This window comes from Hipposideros armiger, unplaced genomic scaffold (genome assembly GCF_001890085.2).
Source record: "Hipposideros armiger isolate ML-2016 unplaced genomic scaffold, ASM189008v1 scaffold_1051, whole genome shotgun sequence".
Lineage (NCBI taxonomy): Eukaryota > Metazoa > Chordata > Mammalia > Chiroptera > Hipposideridae > Hipposideros > Hipposideros armiger.
The window spans coordinates 183889-203706 of NW_017732401.1; the positions used below are offsets into that span (position 1 = coordinate 183889).

The following is a 19818-nucleotide window of genomic DNA, read 5'->3' on the forward strand; positions in this document are numbered from 1 at the left end:
GTCTCCATGAGCTGACTTGGTAAGACATGACTCCACTGCTTTAATCTACAGAATAAATAGAAAGCAGAAAGGGAGAAAAAGTGGGTATGAGAGATGATGGCAGGTATGAGGATCCCCTTGGTGGCAGAATTCTAAAAAGAACAGCTCCTGTTAATCTAATTTCTTCATTAAGCAGAGACGCTTGCTCCATCTCAAACGGCCCACCTAGAAGTCCCCAACCCAGCTGCATGTTAGAATAGCCTTTAACATTCCAATACCTGGTCTCCTCTCCCACGGACTCTGATTTAACCCAGGGGTGAGACCTAGGCATGAGTATTTTTAAAAAGTTCCCCAGTGGTTCCCACCTATAGGCTTAGGAACTACTAACCCAGAAGAACCACTGACAGGAAAGCCCACAAATAAGGACAGCTCCTGACCAGGTCTGCAACAAGAAGGCATGCCTCTAGGTATAGACATGTAATATATGTACCTCACAGGTGTTGTTTCTCGGTCCTTTCTCTGAAATGCTATAAATACGTACACACACAGTAGGTCCTCGAATAATGTCGTTTTATTATAATGTTGATGAGATGCCATAGGAACTTAACTCTTGTTTATATCAATTAGCCTGTGGTAAAATTGGTTGTTATTGGGCCAGCCGAGTGGCACATTGGTTAGGAGTTGGCTTGGGACCCCAGCTCTGAGCAGTAGGGCCCTGGTTTGGATCCCACATGAGGGCCAGTGATGCTGCACCCTTTACAGCTAAGATGGTGAACAACACCTCCACTTGGAGCTGGGCTGCTATGAGTCCCCACGATGGCGTAGGCTGCAGTGGGGCTGGCCGGCAGCAGGTGTGCCATGAGCTGTGAGCCGCTGTAAGCGGCCATCCAATGGCTGGCGAGCAACTGCTTCACCCGGGAAGAGCACAATGATAATACCAACACGGGCCAGTGAAGCGATGTCCTCTACAACTAGACTGAAGAACAAAAGGACAGCAACTTGCCTGGTCTCCTTCCCCGATTCCCCAGCGCTGTACCCCTCCCACAATTCCCCAACAAAATCTTAAAAAAAAAAAAAATTGGTTGTTATATGTCATCTCACTTAAAGTCACAGAGCCTACCAATACCACATGAGGCTTAATGTATATAAATATAATTTTTTTTCTTAATCTGGTGGAGATGTTTGTCTATGACAAAATGAATGTCCATTGTAATTATTTGTATTGTTATTAAGATAATGGGCTGAGCTCCCTGAACAGGCTGACTTTATTTAGAGGCAACCTGGAAAGTTACTGCTGTTTTGTTAAATGTTCTGCAGTGAACACAGAGCAAACCCAACCGAGTATCCAAAATCTGGAGTCTCCTGTTTCATTCCCTCAGCAGACTCCAGCAGGTAAACCTGAAACTATAATATGAAAACTGAGTGTAAAGACACAGGGAGCTAAAGGGACCGCTTTCAAAAGTGTAATTATTCAGCCCTAGAGGATATCCATATGAGTGAGCCCTGGTCAAACTGTGCATATTTACACCTAGAGATTCCATTGCCAGGCACCTAAGAGGGGCCTGCAGAGTTCTTTGTTCTCAGCAGCCCTACTATTTAGCACTCCACATTGGTGCGCTGGAGAGGGAGGAGGAAGCCATCTCTGTACACAGAATCTTCTTTCCTGTGTGTCATTGCTGTCATTTAGCTTAGCTGCTCCACACGTGGTAAGCAGTAACTTGAACAGTGTGGAAAAATAAAATCCCAAGCTGCCAAAACTGCCAAAAGATTAAGACCAACAAATTCCACTGATAAGACCAAGGTAACAGATGTCCTATTATCTTTGTGGAAGTTTGCAGAACAAATATCACACAGCCCAGTGTAGGTTGGGAAGCTTGCTCATCCTAGCAGATCATGGAAAACTGGAAACAGTTCATCCCTACTAGTCATGTCAGCTCATAGATGATGATTCTTGCTCCATTCTCCAAAACTCGCTGTCTCATCAGCATGGCCCACAGTGTAGGTAACAGGTGAATCCCTGAATCAGGATGCAGAACACTGCTTTCCAGAAGCAATCAGCTCCAGAAGCAATCCCTCCACTGCTCTGGATCTCAACTCCATTATCTGTGAGAGGTAGATTGCATTGGAATTGTCTCCAGTTCCCTCCCTGATATAAAGTTTCTACTATGGATTCTTTAAGAAATACCAAAAACATCACAACCATGTCCAGTCTTATAGGCTGACCATAGCCCTAATTTCTAACTCCTCTGAACTACTACTGTATGGCATGTCAACAGGTGACTAGGCTATGCAATCAGTGTTGCAGTTATAATCTATTCTTATCAAAGTAGGGTAGACACTTACATCTGGATGGGATAAGGGCAGGGTATTCTGGAACATTGCTAGGATAACAATTTTGAAAAGACTGACAACATCTATTAAAATCAAAAGTACAGATACATTTTAACCCAGCTAATCCCTCTCCTGAACCATGTGCAGCACCCTTTAGAGTGGCCAAATTAAAAACAAACAAACAAAAACTGGAAACAAAAGTGCATGCTCTTTAACAACAAAACTGGTCAATAAAGTATATGACTTCCAAACCATGGGCTATTGAGCAGCCATTAAAAAGAATGAATGAGACACATAGTACTATCTGCCTGGAGAGATATCCCCATTTTTCTGTGAATGAGAAAAGCAAAAGATTCCTAGCAGCATAAATAATTTATTTACCCTATTTGGTTTGAAAAGAAAGGAGGTGAGGAAGAGGGAGAAGGGACAGAGGATGGGGAGAAGGAAGTGAGGATGGAAGGAAGGAAGACCCCTAAGCGTTTATGATTATATGAGCTAGTAGAAATATAGAGAAGCCCACCCCTCCAGTTTGTTACTGTCTTTAGGGGGTGGCAAGATGAGCATGTTGTATAGATCGCAGCTAGAGATCAGGGGAGGAGATGGAGAAAAGTCTACACTTAGAACTTGCAGTACATGCAGCATAAGTAAACATAAGAATTCGGGGATAAAGAAAAATAGGAGTATCTCAGCACAGAATGGACAGAACAAGCAGTGTGAATGCCAGAAAATAATCTAGTTCTGTACCATAAATCCAGCATTCACCCAGCCACACACAGCTGTCACCAGACCTCGGGGATGAAGAGTCATTACGTGGCCATTTAGCTGGTAAGACATTGGTAGGTACAGGTAATTGTAAAGTCTCACTCTTAGGAAAACATGACGGGACACCTAAACATTTTGTAAGTTGTGTGGAATCCTGGCTTCTTCTTCCTGCTTCACCTCATGCTCATTTTTGAGCAGCTTCAAAGCTTTGTTGGCAATGCAACAAAACAGTGGGAAAAAGGGTAGAGTTTTGAAAATTCAGTTAAATATTATATCAGCAATTTCGGTTAAGGTAAAAGGGAATCTGATTGGGATACTGTATTAGTTTAAATAGTGGCAGAAATTGTTTTCACTTATGTTCCTTTCTTAACTTTATGAAAAATTGAATGCTCTTGTATTCACATTTTAATGCTTTTATAAGACACTTTCATACTTTACATGTAGGGTTTTTTTTATCTTCCTGATATCAAGGTCTACCTAAATCTACACTTCCCCTACACAAGCTATGGATAGAGATAGAAGAGAAGGGGAAGGAAGAATATCCCAAAGGAGCTATCATGATTCATTTTTTTCTTTAATCCAGGATATCCAGGTGCTCTGATAAATTTAGCTAAACTGCTGATAAAAGTCTGTTTCATGTTTGCCAGAAGTGATGGTGGTTCTAGGTCCAGCATGTTTGCACTCACCCTTTACTCTTTCTTAAACCAGATGTCATTTTTAATTTCTAGAATATCATCAAGGATGTTCAACAGGAGACCAGGTTCAAACTGCAAAAGAAGACTTATGCAAACAAGTAAACTAGTTCTACTCATTCAAAATGGTTTCTACCATAATGAGGAGCGTATAAACTAGAAGCTGATGTTCATAAAACAAGGTGCTATAGATAAGTGGCTGGTTTAGGTCCATCTTCTCTCAGCATATTCTAAAGAATAAAAGGAATTATTTCCTAAAGAAATTCTGGCACATGTGTACTAGCAGATATATTCCAAGATGTTCACTGCAGCAATTTATAACAAAAAAAACTGGTAATGATCTAGATGTCCATCAATATGTAAATGAAATGTGATATACTGTATAGTTACGAGAATCAACGAGGTTTATATGTGTCAAGATGGATAGAGCTCAAAAACAAAGCTGAAGGAAACCTCCTTGACTGGTGAGCAGAAGTGATGTGTAGGTCCTCACTTCCAAGCCAGAACCTTTAGCTACAGGCATGAGACCCTCCAAAGCATTCCCACAGCGATGGGAAGCATCCCAGGTAGTAGCTGGTCCATCAGCCTAGGTCCTGGAGTGAGGACACAACCGATTCTCAATGCACATACAGCACAAGCACAAAATAAACCTTTGTTCTTTACACCGCTGAGATTTGGGAATTGTCTGTTAACTGCAAAGGAACTTGACCTATTGTGACTGCTGCTAGAAATGGAATGTGGCTTCAACAGCAACAAAAAAAATGTGGCACTGGCTTAGAGGCCGGGCAGCAGGGAGTAAGGAAACAAATTCTAGAGGCTAGCAAAGAATTTGGTAAAACCACCATGTATGATAGCTTGAAAAGCAGATGATACACCTAAAGAATTAGTAGATCTCGTGGAACAGGTTGAAGGTCAAATGTTAGTAGTGTGTGTTGGTTGGTGACTACTGGGTACGGTTGGCTACATTTTAAAAGGCGTAACCCAAAAAAGGAGCGAGAGATGGGCTGGTTTACAAACAAACAAGAAAGGGAATCCAGTGCATCAAGTCAGGCTTGCAGGGTTGGAATCAAGTAGCTGCTTCTCTTCCCCAGTATATAAATGATAAAACTGAGAGAGGCTTTGCATAACGAAGATCAATTAGCACTTAGCTTTGGGATGAGGCTCAGAGGAAGAGAAAGGCTATCACACTCCCTCTTAACACTCTGAAAGGGTAAAGACATCTCTAAGTAAAAATGCAGTTAAGTGGCTTCTTCGTTAATTCTTTCGATTAGAAAAGCTCTGGGGAAAGTACACTAGATGTGGCTTCCCCGCCAAAGTCTGACAGGTTCCAAGCATCATCAACTACATTAATAAAGAAAGGCCGGAAGCACAGGCACAAAGGCATACAGTAAATATAAGTACTATGCCAAGAACTGAGTGCTGGGCATGTGGAAATAAATGAGCGGACAACAAATAAGAAACCTATTTCCTTTGGAAAAGAGTTGTGCTGCCAAAGAAACCAAGAGCCTGAACCTAGAATGGCTGGGGAAAGTGTTCAAGACCTGGAAGAACGCTAGAGCCCCAACCCTCTAAAGTCAGGCAGCAGCTTAGAAGGCTGCTCAGCCCCTATGGAGGGCACATACTTCTGTGCTCACTTAAGATGGAATCAAGGAGGCTCCTGGAAAAAGCCAAAGGCAAGGCGGCAATGCAGTGGGGAGGCCCTCCCTGAGAGAAGAATCAGGACCCCAAAGAAACATTCTCCACCTACCAGGCAGGAAGCCCTGAAGATTTCAGAACTGCTTCAGAATTGGCAATGGCTGAGGTCCAAAGCATGGATGTCTCCCATTCACCCCAACCTTTGTTTCACCATTGTAGTATATTAATATACAATGTGGAGGTAGGGGTGAACAGCAAGTAACTTGTCTTTTTTGGTTCAGAGGTTTCCAGATTGAGTGGATCTAGATCAAGGTGGTATCACACCCTAATTTGGAGCCTACTGTGCATCATGCAGATGCTGTGACTGGATGGAACTTCAGAGTTGTCTCCTTTGGGGAGACCATGACTATCTCTCACGTGCAGGCGGGACAGTGGACAAATTTGGTAATCAGAACCACAAATTGTGGTAGTCACTAGTGCTGCTGGCCAAATATTTCTGGTTCTCTTCCTTCGACATCCATGGGATAAGACTGTAACTCCTGGCCATTTTATAATATAATTGAGCGGGGCACTGTGCCTAATCTAGCCAGTGAATGGAGAATGGAAATGGTGTACGTCACTTCCAAGAAGGAGCACTTATGGCTGGTGTTAGGACCTTCACAACTCTTTCTCTGTTACCATGACCAGCAGAATCTAAGATAATGATTGCTCCATCATCTGAGTCACAGAGTGAAGTTGAGCCAGGATGGAGCCCCCAGCCACCCCTCAATAGTGTGAATGAGAAATAAACCTTTGTTGTTTTAAGTCTTAGAGATCTGAGGGTTATTTGTTACTGTAAAGCGATCTCACCTATCCTGAATAATATACCCTCCATCAAAATCTTTGGCTGGTTTGTTTCACCTGGAACCCTCTCTGTCCTGTAGAACCAGACCAAGGGACGGCCGGTATCGCTAATAAACATGTGGTAGCTGAGTGAGAATAAATTTATTTATTTCCGTCTAAAAACTGTGGCATTTATTTCCATCTAAAAACATCTCTAAACACAAGCCAAGACTGGCAACCTGGTAGTAATTAAAACCATGAAACAAATCTGTATTCCAAATTGTGTGGTAAAAACATTTTAAAATTTCATTGGTAGTTGATGGCTTTAAAACAAAGCTTGCTTCTTAAAGACCTTTTCAGAACACTAAAATATTCTCTAAGGGGCACTTATGCTTCCTGCAGTAAATTTCAAAGGTTACACAATGAACTCCAAATAGCAAAAATGAGGGAGGGAAATATCAACAACCACAGAAAAGGTTCTCCAGCAGTCAAAGAAACAATTTTAAAGAGCTAAGGGAGCCTGACATTAGAAAATCTACCTCTTCTTGAACAACCAGCCACAGAGCTTTAAGAGGTGTTCCTTTCCTGGTGAGCCAAAGTTCAAGTTCCCTAACGCCCATAATTCTTCTTGTATGTAAATTAGGCACCAAGTGCTCAAGATTAGCTCTTTTGGGCACAGATGTAACTCAGTAACCAGTTGCTGTCACCGACAGTAACAGATCTCTCAAGGTTCCACCAAGCTGGAATTTACTGCCATAATAATTTGTTGTGAATAGGGAGCAGCCAGATTGAATTTCTTTTCCCACTATTTGTGAAGAGATTTGTGAAGCAAACTAATAGGTGGAAAAGATGTCTGAGGATTGTGTAGCCAAGAGAAAAAAAGGCTTTTAAAGCACTTCAGGGATATTTTTACACTACATGAATACTAACTACATTGGAGTTGCCTAAGGGCCTCTACATGTTAAAAACAAAACAAAAACCTTCATTAATTTAGATCCAGGTGTGTAATAGAATTGTATTTCTTTAAAAATTTGCTCTTTGAGAGCTAGCCTTCCCTTCACTACATCTAAATTTGGTTGACAGTATAATGTAATTCTTTGCTAATATATTCATAAAAATATATAACTTTAAGAGGTGGAAGGGACCTTTGGTCAAGGCCAACGCCCTGTTTACAGATAAGAAAATTAAGGCTTAAAAAGATCAAGGAATTGTCTAAGGTCAGTCACAGTAGGTATCATCAGAGTCAATTTTTCATTTGACGAGCCAGTTAATCCCCCACTTTGCAAGGCTAGTCTGAGTTGTCTGTCAATTGCAACTGGGAGCATCACAACAGATAGAACGATTGCAGGTAAGTTTCTTTCTTGAGCCACTTACTAAACTGTAAAATGGAGGTGGAATAACCAATCACCAAAGTCCTGTCTGGTTTTCAGATTCTATTATATACACACACAAAGCCCTCCAAAACCATATTTTTAACAGCCTAAAACATAAGCGTTGAAAGCCTAAGAACTATTTAAGAACCTTGAAGAAAGTGGTAAATGTAAAATTTAATAAAAGGGTCTCTGTAACACCGTAAAAAAACCCATAATTATTGCACACAGAGCAAGCTGCTAAACATTAAATACTTGATGCAGGGAAACTTGAGTCATGGTTTCTTTCAAATTAATGCATACCAGATTTCTTTAGTTTGAATTTTAGTCACATGGCAATAGTCAGTGTTGGCAAGGGTTACAAGGACACAAGCACTTACAGGGTACCGATGGGAATGCAAATGCTCACAATCTTTCCATGGGGCTATTTGGAAATATATATTAAAAAGCTCCAAATTGCTATACCCTTTGATACACTAGATCCACTTTACACTAAATAAATAATTACGCACGTATTCAAAAATTTACCTTAAAAAAGTCATTGAAGTTTTACTACTAATAATGAGAAAACTAATTTATTGTCCAAAAATAAATGGCTGGTTAAAGAAATGATGACCTATTTTGTAGCACGGCACTTAATGATGTAAGAGTGTTCGTTCTGTATTATTAGGTGGAAAGGTCAGGTGATTAAATGGTACTGTTTGTATGATTATAATTTTGTGTAAAAATTAAATGGCCATTTCTATTCAGAAAACAAGACTAGAAACTTTAGGCCAAAATATTAATGGCCGTTAATCTCTGGATGGTGAATCTGGGTGATTTTTTTTTTTCTTCTGGCTTTTCTGATGATGTTTTTCAATCTTTTTTATAATCAATACATTTAATTTTCATAACCAGAGTTATTTTAGAATTCTCAATCAAAACCTTCTCCGTAACGATGCAAAAGATAAAGAAATTGTTTTAACTTGGCTCTAATGAGCAGATAGTCGATTTACGGTCCTCATCACGGAAGAGAGTGCGCCTGCATTCCCCATCTCAACCGTTCCTTCCCTTGTTATGCAATAGCCTCCCCATATCAAGCCTGTTAACCATTAGACACAAGCCATCAAGAACAACATGGGGGCCGGCTGGCCCAGTGGCTCAGTTGGCTAAGAGCTTGCTCAACAGTTTGAGCTCTGAGCAAAAGAGGTTCGAGTCCCGGCCCAAGCTGAGCTGCCAACAAGTGGCAGGATGGCTCAGCTAAAAAAAAAAAAAAAAAACTACATGGAAAGGCAGGGCTGGAGGGGCAGCCTTATTCCCTCCCCGCCCACTGCTGCTGGGAAGGGGAAGATAGAATTAGAAGATCATGTGATGTTGGAGTAGCACTTAATCTCGGTGACTTTAGGATGCTGGTTCCATTGTTAGGTTTAATTATGCAAAACTAAGAATACAAGAATGAATTGCCAGAGAAGAACTAAAAATAAGATTTTATATGCAAATACCCACCTTGATCCTGAAAGGAAACAAACAATGGCAACAGCAGCAATTGAGCAGGGGCCTGGGCATAGAAAACCCAAATACAAATCACTGAAGTCGGTGTGAACAAAGCTGAGATGGACTACAAAACATTGTATGTACCATAAGGAGGCTTTCAATCAAGAAAATAAAATATGTGTAAGTTGTATATAAAGGAAGGAAGGAAGGAAGGAAAGAAGGAAGGAAGGAAGGGAGAGAGTAAGAAAAAGGAAAGCATGACACCCAGGAGCAGAGCTGTTGAGCCAGTTAAACTCTCGACACCACACCTCCCTCAGGTAGGAATTTAGAGTAGTAGGAAGAGGCCTGGTTTACCCACCTACAATACACTATTGTCAGGGCAAAACCCTTTATGTTAAATTTGGCATTTCAAAACACACTTAAAGGGACACAGGTGTGTTTGCGGGAAAGGATCACTGTGGGAAAGGCCACACACCCCTATGTGACAATAGCCCTTGTCCCACTGATATATAGCCTCAGATTCTGATCAACTTTTTCCCTCTCGCCCAGACTGGGGTGGGAGGGGTAACAAAAGGGCTGATCATATTCTCATATTCAAGACAGAAAAAGAGAGAATAGTGAGATTCCTTTCAGGACTTCTGAGGTAAGAAATATTATCACATCCGCCACAAGAACTAAACTCTGGATTTCACCACCTCAGCATACAACAAGCCCAAAGGACCTGTTAGACACAACAGGTTCAGTGCCCAGGACCTGCGGTATTTTTAGGCACTTACAGAAATATTTTAATTTATTTAAAAATCAGAAGAAAAACATCTGAACTCTCAGGTCAAAGAAAGTGTTGTACTATATCATATCAATATATTAATCTTTATACCAACACAGTAGAAAAATATAATTTTTATTTATTTCTTACAGAGGAAGGGGGCCCATGAAGGCAAAAGTGCCTGGGATCCATGAAATGTGGCCTGTTTACATTTTCTCTATACCCAATCCCAGGTTAGAATGGACAGGGTACCATGCCACAGTGTAGTCTGTGTTTGCAATGTGAACTGGGTCTTTATGGTTTATTTACAATTGTATTTCCTTAAAGCAACTTCAATCTTGGTATTTAGTGCAACTCAATTTTATTATTTTTTTGTTTTTTTTTTTTTTTTTAGCTGAGCCATCCTGCCACCTTTTGGCAGCTCAGTGGCTGCTCAGCTCAGGCTGGGACTCGAACCGCTGTTGCTCAGAGCTCAAACTCTTGAGCGAGCTCCTAACCAACTGAGCCACTCGGCCGGCCCTAGTGCAACTCAATTTTAAAGTGTTTAGTTATATTTATTTTTAAAAACCAATGGCTACATTCACCCACATTACAAGTATGTCTCAAATTTGCCTCATCATAAAAAAACCAGTTAAGGCCGGCCGGATGGCACATTGGTTAAGAGTTGGCTTGGGACGCCAGCTCTGAGAAGCAGGACCCCAGTTCAGATCCCACATGTGAGCCAGTGATGCTGCGCCCTCTACAGCTAAGATTGAAGGACAACAACTTGGCTGTTCCCCTCCCCAATTCCCCAGTAAAAATCTTAAAAAAACAAAAAAATACCACCACTGTTCTAGTTGAATCAAACTGAATACTTTAAGTAGCTGAAACATGATTTAAAAGTGAAACACTGCAGTTTGAATGAGTTGTTCTTGCTTGTCATTTCCAGGGACCCGGAGGCTGGCAGCTGAGGGCAAGGCACAGTAATGACCCAGTAAAAGGTCCCATTCCCAGGAGGGCCTTGAATATATCTAATTGCTTGTTCATTAAATTATTTATGGACAATTTATTACATGAGTGCCACAGGTGATTTCCAGATTTCAAATACAGCTTTTGAAGTTCCAGTTATCATCCACCCATGCCTAGACCCCATGGCTATGGCTTTAGATTCGTTCCACATATAATCAAAATCACTGTGTTTCTCTCTCCCAGTGACTCCCATTTTAAAAGTAAGCAGGCATTCCTCCATAAAGAAGTGAGCTCTGGCAACAGCACTCGGGTATTTAGGTCGAGTGGGCAGACAGTCTCTGATTTGCAACTCATGGGGCTGACCTCGACATAGACAACCCCATGAAATCAGAAAAACAAACAGAAACACTGACATTAAAGCTGTGTTCCTTTTTTTGTATTTTAAGGTTAAGATTTGAGAGGAAAAAAAAGAAAAGCTCTTGCAGGGCACCATTCTGGTGACACCACTGAATGTATTCTTAGCTTGGATCTGACTTGGAGGAAGCAGGGGCAAGATGAAACTCATGACGAGGGGACCCAAAACGTCAAACCCATGAGGTTAAAAACACTTGTCCTTGATTCTCTTCCTCAAGTCCTTTGAGCAGCTCAGGGAGGTGCAGTTTCGTTCCCAAGGTCCTGGGGCCTCTCCCTGCCACCCTTACAACAAAAATCAGAGTAGAAAAGAGGGCTGTCACTCTAGTGACCAACAAGCCCCTCTAGTCCATCATCCCTGCAGTTTCAGCCCTGTGTTTCTGCTCCAGGTCCTAAGGAGAGGAAGTGGTAGGCAGATGACATGTGTTTCCCATTCTGAAGTCATGTTCTCAGGCTGAGGAGGTGGCAGGAGAACACAGTTCCAGACAGTTATGGTTACCATCCCTATTTCCCATCAAGAAGCTGCTTGTCCTGCCCAATCTAGAGGCAAGGGAAAGTGAGCATCAACATTCCCCGTGGTCTCCACCTTTAATTATGCCACCTTCTTCATGAGAATATACAGCCCCTGGACTAAAAAGAAGATTCCATAGATTTGACTATGCAGGGACATGCCCGGGAATATGAGTGTACCTGTGTGACGATCTCCAATGTGACTGTCTCAACAACCAGGGCTGATCACAGCTTCCACCCAGGGTGGCTCCTCCGGCTGCCTAATGCCCCAAACTGCAGCTCAGGATGGTAATCTCATTACTTGCTTAAACAAATCCCAGTTTAAACTACCAAGAGGCTTAGCTTTCTGTCTTGACAAGCCACTGGAGCATGCTTATTTACTCCAGGGACACTCCAGACAATTTAACACCAGGGAGTGGAGTTAATTAAAGAGGCTTCCGAGAGAGCAGCCCTGCTCATCAGCACGGCCAGGCAGAGCACCATGTCTACTAGAAATGCGATTTGTTCGCCTGTGAACATCTCGCAAATCTCTTAAGTTGAGCTGAGCGAGGACTGAGGGAAGATGTGCCAACAGCTCACATGCAATGCAAGCTGAAACAGAGAATGGTCACAGCACCCTCCTCCAATAATCTGAGAACAACTACATGCTTGTGCATCCAGCGATTCATCAAACAGATAGGTGGCAATGAACCTACCTACTTGACACTTACATTCCAGTCCACAAAGACTGACGGTTAATCAAGAACAGTCTGGAAAGGAATGAAAACTCTGCTGAGTGAAATTCACACTGTCCTAGTACCAGACTCTACTTAAGTAAAACAATTCTTTAGTATTTATGAATGGCGGCTCTACGCAGGGTTCCCTCTTAACCACAGTAACTATAACAAAGTAATAAAGCCCAGCACTTCCTAGCCATTCAAGGGCCTTACAGTTAAACTGGAGATGACATTCAAACCTATAGAAAATTTAAAATCACAGGATGTTAGCGTTAGAGGAACACAGGGCTCTTTTAGGGAAAGGCACATCAAAACCACAATGAGATACCACTTCAAACACACTAGGATGGCTATAATTTTAAAAAACGGAAAATGAGTGTTGGTGAGGATGTGGAACCCTCATACACTGCTTGTGGGAATATAAACTAGTGCAGGCACTTTGGAAAACAGTCTGGCAGTTCTGTAAGATGTTACACATAAGTTACTGTATGATCTAGCGAGTCCACTCTTAGGTATATAGCCAAGAGAAATGAAAACATAGGTCCACATAAAAACTTCTATGCAAATGTCCATAGCCGCATTATTCATAATGGCCAAAAATTGGAAGCAACCCAAATGTCCATCAACTGACAGATTAAAAAAACATGTGATATCTCCACACAATGAAATATTATTTGGAAATGAAAAGGAAAAGGGGAGTGACTGCTAATAAATTTTTTTAGGGAGTGATGAAATGCTCTAAAATTTTAAGGTATGGTATAGGAAATAGAGTCAATAACATTGTAATAACTATGTGCGGTGACAGACGGTTACTGGACTTATTGCGGTGATCACTTTGTAAGGTATGTAAGTGTTGAATTACTATGTTGTACACCTAAAACAAATATAATACTATATGTCAATTAAAATTAAAAATAAAGTAACTGTAAGATAAAATAGATTTGTGGTGATGGTTGCACTCTGTAAATATGCTAAAAACCAGTGAATGGTACACTTTAAATGGGTGAGTTGTCTGTAAATTATATCTCTATAAAGCAGATTTTACACTTCTTTAAAGCTCTGGCCCAATCCCTTCATTTTATAGATAACTTACCATTTAAAATGTAAGTGACAAATCATAATAGTTTTTGAAAGAAACCTTTCTAAAATGTATGGGCCACTTTCTCATATTCTTAAAGAAAATTTTAACTCTTTCTGATGACTCTGGGTCACATGGAAATCAATTATACTGATGTCCTCAGGAACGACATAAGCCTGTGCTTCCCAGGCTACCATGCTTTAAGTATTCTTTTGTCCCTATTATACAGCTTTCTATGTCCCACTTTTAGATTAACCCTGTGAATTTCTTGCTGCTGTCAGTATTACCGCAGTGTTATGTCTATCCTGCACCTGCTATGTATGAATGCAAAGAAGCCAGAAGTCTGTAAAAAAACCCAGAAATCTGTGATTTCCTAAGAGTAAACAGATGCAGAGAGAGCACAGGATGTACTCAAGTGTAAAATGCATGAGAATCTCCAAATATATCTGCTTTCCAACACTGATTTTCCAACTCAGAAGCATTTGCTTCCTTCCAGGTTCTCAGCTGCCTTCTGGGTTATCACTGGCAAGTTGCCATAGTGATGATCACTGTAATTAGAAATAGATGTTTTTTATTATAACTATTTTTTCAAAGCCACAGCTAGATGTAATATCTAATTGGGGAAAGAGACTAAAACTTAAAAGTATAAATATAAGCTGTTAAAATATTGTATTAATCTGGTGCCATTTAGTTTGGGGGCATAGTGCCCTTCTATATCATTGAGATTGTCAAACTCTTTAGAATTAAAACCTTTTTTTTTTCTATTACGTCTTAACTCTGGACCTCACATATGAAAAAATTAAAAGCAACATCTTATTTAAATTAGTCTATTTTACCAAAAAAAATCATACATTTAATGTAAAGTTAATCAGTGAGAATGATGCTGTTTTGATGAACATAAAGGCTGGGAAATTGTCACTTATGAATGACAGTTGCAGTTTCATGAACTTCAGCATCCAATTTATTTTTGTACTTTGTTTGGACTGCATAATATGGGGAAAAGCTTGCTTCAGCAAATAGGTGCAAATCCTGTTTTTTGAACAGCTTTCCTTGCAGTTTCAGGGGTTTCTTGATTCAAAACTGATTCAGGAGCTTGAAAAGATTTTCTGAAAATGTTCCACAAAAGCTGAATACTAAAAATAACAACTCCTTGCTTTGCTTGTAACAGATACAAAAATCAAACAAAAAGCATCTGAACCTTATAATAAGTGCTAAAACTCTAAGACAGCATAACCAGGACTTAACAGGTTACCCATTTACTTGTTATTACATAACTGACCCAAACCAGAGTGAGAGCACTTGCCAAGTAAATATGCCTAATCTTGCCGAAAACTTACTTGAGTGCAGTGCACGTGTAATGCAGTACTGTACTGACTTGTGAAATTTTATGTGGACATATACACAGAGGACAAACTTTTTTAAAGACTTCAGATTGGCTACAAACTTGCCAATCAATGTTTATAGAATTCAGGAGCTTATTCCAAGGCCTATAAAAAATGAGTTAACCCAGCAGCAACATTATATCAACTAACCTTAAGGGCTTACTATGTGCCAGGAGCTATGCTAGGGGCTTTACACGCAATCTCTAATTTAATTCTCATAACCCAATGAGGTGGGCACTAGTTTTATGGCCATTTTATAGATGCCACAAAACTGAGGCTCAGAGAAGTTAAGGAACTCTCACCCAAACATTAGTTAGGTGGTCTCCAGCATGCTTTTTAATTACAGCTTTTAAATAGACAAAAATATTTTTAAAGAAGAATTTTGAATGAATTATTTGGACCTCCTAAAAGTTCCATCCCATATACAGCCGAGACATAGTAAATATCCACTGACAAAAAAACAAGAGCAAGCCCGAACACTTTGTACACCATTACTTATACAACCCAGTATAAAAGCTGATATTAATGATGTCCCTATAGTATTAGAAAATATTAAATGATACTCATTATTCTCTCAAAGAAGTCAGGGGGTGCACAAAATGCATGTGAAGCCCATTTTTCAGAAAACTGACAAAAGTCATAAAACTGACAAAAGTAGGGCCGGCCGAGTGGCACATTGGTTAAAAACTGGCTTGGGATGCCAGAGGGCCCCGGTTCGGATCCCACATATGAGGGCCAGTGACACTGCCCTCCACAGCTAAGATGCTGAACATCAGCTCAACCTGGAGCTGGGCTGCCGTGAGTCGCCAGCAACGGCGAAGGCTGCAGCCCCTGCTGCAGTGGGTTGCCATGGGCTACTGTGTGTAGCCAGCATCCAGCGTGAGCGGCCAGCAGCCACTGTGAGCAGCCGTCCAGAAGCCGGCGACTGATCTGCCTTGCCCGGGAAGAGCGCAATGATGGTGCCAACTTGGGCCAGTGAAGCAACGTCCTCCACAACTAGACTGAAGAACAAAACGACAGCAACTTGTCTGTTCCCCTTCCCCAATTCCCCAGCACTGTTCCCATTCCCCAATTCCCCAATAAAAATCTTTAAAAACAACAACAACAACAACAAAAAAAACCTGACAAAAGTAAATCAGTCTTGGAAGTTTACAGGTAAGAATTCATGGATGTTTAACTTGTTTGATCTCCAGGAATGCCAAACAAACGAGTGATATTAAATAGACTCATGATCTTGTTCTTTGTCCTGGGTCCAACCCTGAATCCAGCACCTCCAGATTCCCAGGCCTGAGCCCAGTCCTACCTCCTAAACGTCTTCGGGGCGAGTGTGAGCTTACCTGCTCCCACCCTAATGACTTCAGAGGAGAGGAGAGGAGAGGGATGGAATTCTTTTAATACTGTTCCTGGGGCGGCCCTTTAGTTCAGGTGGTTAGATCGCAGAGCTCATAACACCAAGGTTACCAGTTCGATCCCCACATAAGCCACTGAGATGCACCCACCACAATTAGATTGAAACAACTACTTGACTTAGAGTTGATCGGTCCTGGAAAAACACACTGATCCCCAATTAAAAACAAAAAAATACTGTTCATAATCTCTTAATCTCAAGACAAAAATTTGAAAACATCACTTTTGGCACAGGACTATTTCATTCCAAGAATGAGGTTTCAAATCTCAAACCATGAAGAAATGGTTAAAAATTAATCAGAAATAAACAATAATAGATACTGTTATAACAAATAAATCCTCTGAGGCAACACAATATCAGATTTTCATCTATCAACAAGCAGGATGTAACAATTTCAACTGTGGTTAGATAATTTAAATTTATTATCTATTTGTGCATCATAAAATACTATAGTCTCTGAACTGGATAGAATACATTGTTAACTTATTCAGCAAAACAGATTATGGTTATGTTTTTAAAAAGAATTATCCTTTACAAATATATATATGAAAACATTTACCATCGAAATGATATGATACCTGAGATTTCCTTCAACATCATCCAGTTTGGGAGGGGAAGGTTCCCATGTAGCAGATAAAATAAGACTGGATATGAGTTGATAATTATAGAAGCTGCGTGATGAGTAATTGGCAGTTGGTTATACTCTACACTCGGGTTTTTTATAACGTTTGAAATTTTCCTAATAAAAAGATTTTTTTTTTATACCTCAACACTCTCCAAATATTCACTCAGGACAGTGAGAGAATGAAATAAGGATAAAGAAGTCCAAAGTTATGATTTTCCTGTAATTAATATTTGGGTGCATGTGTGATGTGTGTGTGTGTGTATTAAAAGACATATAGCATATTATTTTCTTCTCCTTTCCTTGGTCCCCCTGCTGCATTGTTGGTATACTGACACCTGCTTGTTCTACTTATCGGGTAACTCAGCACTGAGCCGAACTATATCTGAGATAGGAATTTAAGAGGAAGAAAGGGAGGCAGATAACAATGTGATTTTAAATTCTACCCTTATACCATAGCGGGCGGGCCCTTACATATCTGTAGAATACTTCCTTTCCCTCATCTAACTTATCTCCTGGCATTGTCCTATTTAGCAGAGGACATGTTGACCTTTTCCTCCCATTCTCTGCCCTCAACTGCTTTAATAATTCATTTGTAGTATTGATGTTCTCTGGGACTTTTCTCTGAGTGACCTGTGACCTGAATCCCAGTCAGTAGTGTACTGATCAATGTCTAACAACTGGCTCTCTGAAAATACAGCCTGATTTTCAGCATTTGCCAATTGTCATTGTGTAAATACCCCACGATGGCCAATTTCAAGCTACCAACACGAGGACATTGAATGCAGAGGTGGGAAGTAATGCATACAGTCAGCTCTCAGAGCCTGTAGGAGTCAACTCCAGCATACCACTGGCACACCTGTGGTACCCCCGACCACTCTTTAGAAGTGTTGCTGAAAGGTGAGGGTTAGGAGAGCTTCTGGGTTGGTGAACACGTGGCAATTTGGGGATAATAGAACACTCCAAGTGCATGAAAGCTCCACACCCTTTTCCTACACCTTGCTCTCCGTATCTCTTCATCTGGCTGTTGATTCATATTCTTTGCAATAAACCTGTAATCTAGTGAGTAAATTGGTTTCCTGAGTTCCATAAGCTGCTTTAGCAAATTAGTCAAACCCAAGGAAGGGCTCTGGGGAGCTTTTGATTTATAGCCATTTTGTCAGAAGTGCAGGTAACAACTGGACTCAGGATTAGCATGTGAAGTGGGGGCAGTCTTGTGCGACTGAGCCTTTAACCTATGGGATCTGATAAACTGGGATCTATCTTTGGTGTATAGTGTCAGGATTGAGTTGAATCGTAGGACATCCAGCTGGTATAAGAGCATTGCTTGGTGTAGGGGAAAGAAACTCACACATCGGAATTGGGTACATACCATATCATTAAACGTTGATTCATAAAAGAAAGTTAACATTTGTAAGGACTATGTCCTAGAAATTATATTGACACAATTGTATGGACACAATTTATTTTAATTATCCCACTCATTTTTCCAATCAGTGTTGTTTCCATGCTTTGAAAGGTTCACTAACTTGCTGTAGATTTCATAGTTTACAACAGGAAGAAACCAGAGTAGAATTCAGGGTTGTCAAGACTCCAAAAGTCACACACTTTCATATCTCCATACTGAACAGAGAAACTCTTCCGCAATCAAGAAACCAAAATTTTCAATCAGAAAAAATAATTATCTTTAAACTTTGAAAGTAAAATAGGTAGAAAAACCTGAACTCAAGACTAGATTTAAAAGTAGTGACATAGGTGGCTAGGACATATGTCTAGTGACATAGTAACACAAGGTTGCTATGAATGCCTGACCAAACATCTCCCTCATGATTCCCGAATTATATACACCGCTGCATTTAATGAGAGATCTATGAATCAGTAATATCAGGCTCTGAAAATTGAATTATCAGAGGAAGGTTAAGATTTTCAATCCCCAAAATCTTGTCTAAATAGTAAGAATTATATTGAACAGAGGACTCTATTCCCCAGCAGGCTGGTTAACAATTCAGCTGGTTCAATGTTATAAAATATGACAACTGTAAAAATTCTGGAAGTCCTTCTAATTAAAAAAAAAGAAAAAAAAGTGTTGATGAAATGTTGCATGCCACCCTAAAGAATAAATCACATTTGGGCCACTTCCTGGTAGTAAGAACCTTCCTTAAAAGGTAAGAATATGTGACACCTCCTTGGCCAAACTGATATTACCTTTTCCCCCTAAATACATAGCATCTCTTTATATATTTTTCACCAAACATAGGTAATTGGGGAAGTACAAATAAAGAATAAGCAGCCTCAAGATGTTCCAGTCCTCTGGCTCAAACAACCAGAGAGTTTAGTAACTTATGGAAGTACCAAGGTGTTTGAGTAAAATCAAGCCAGGCATTGGGCATCAGGCTACACTCTAGTTTAGAACCACATGACACTGGCTATCTCATCCAGAGTCTAGCACAGTGCCTGGCCCAAAAGAATAAAAATTGGCTAGTCCCTGTAGTACCTATATGGATTATTAAATCTCAGCATTGAAGGCCACCCAGATCAATACTTACCTGATCCCTTTATGACAACCCCAAGAAGGCATCCTTCAGTCTTAGCTTTAATGCTGTCTGGCAACCCAGTACAACCTGTGCTGAATCTCATGGGTGATAGGAGGTGACAGTTTGAGTCCTAGTTCTTCAGAGGGTAGGACTCCAAGGAAAAGTCAAGATTAAACAATTGTATTTAAAATCTAACGAGCTGTCATGTAGAAGACAGGTTAGATATACTATATTGCCAAGGAACACAGAGGAGAGGCACGCAGAGGCCGATTTTGACAGCATAAGGAAGGACATCTAACAGCACCACCCATAAAAATAGCTAACATTTATTAAGTGCTTTTGTTTTCCTGGAAGCCTCACTGAACTGCTCACACATATC

At 40.5% G+C, this 19818-nt stretch overlaps 1 protein-coding gene across 4 annotated transcripts in view; it reads right to left on the reverse strand.

Annotated features, from left to right (window-relative positions):
• PANK1 (pantothenate kinase 1) overlaps positions 1–19818 on the reverse strand; it is a 53313-nt gene that overhangs the window by 24753 nt on the left and 8742 nt on the right. The window contains exon 1 of one of the 4 annotated variants that reach the window (XM_019631881.1): positions 19452–19557. The exons of the other annotated variants lie outside the window; for them this stretch is intronic. Coding sequence (XP_019487426.1) covers positions 19452–19542 — 91 coding nt within the window. The 5' untranslated portion in view covers positions 19543–19557. Of the gene's footprint in view, positions 1–19451; positions 19558–19818 lie in introns of those variants that run through there. 4 annotated transcript variants of the gene reach the window in all.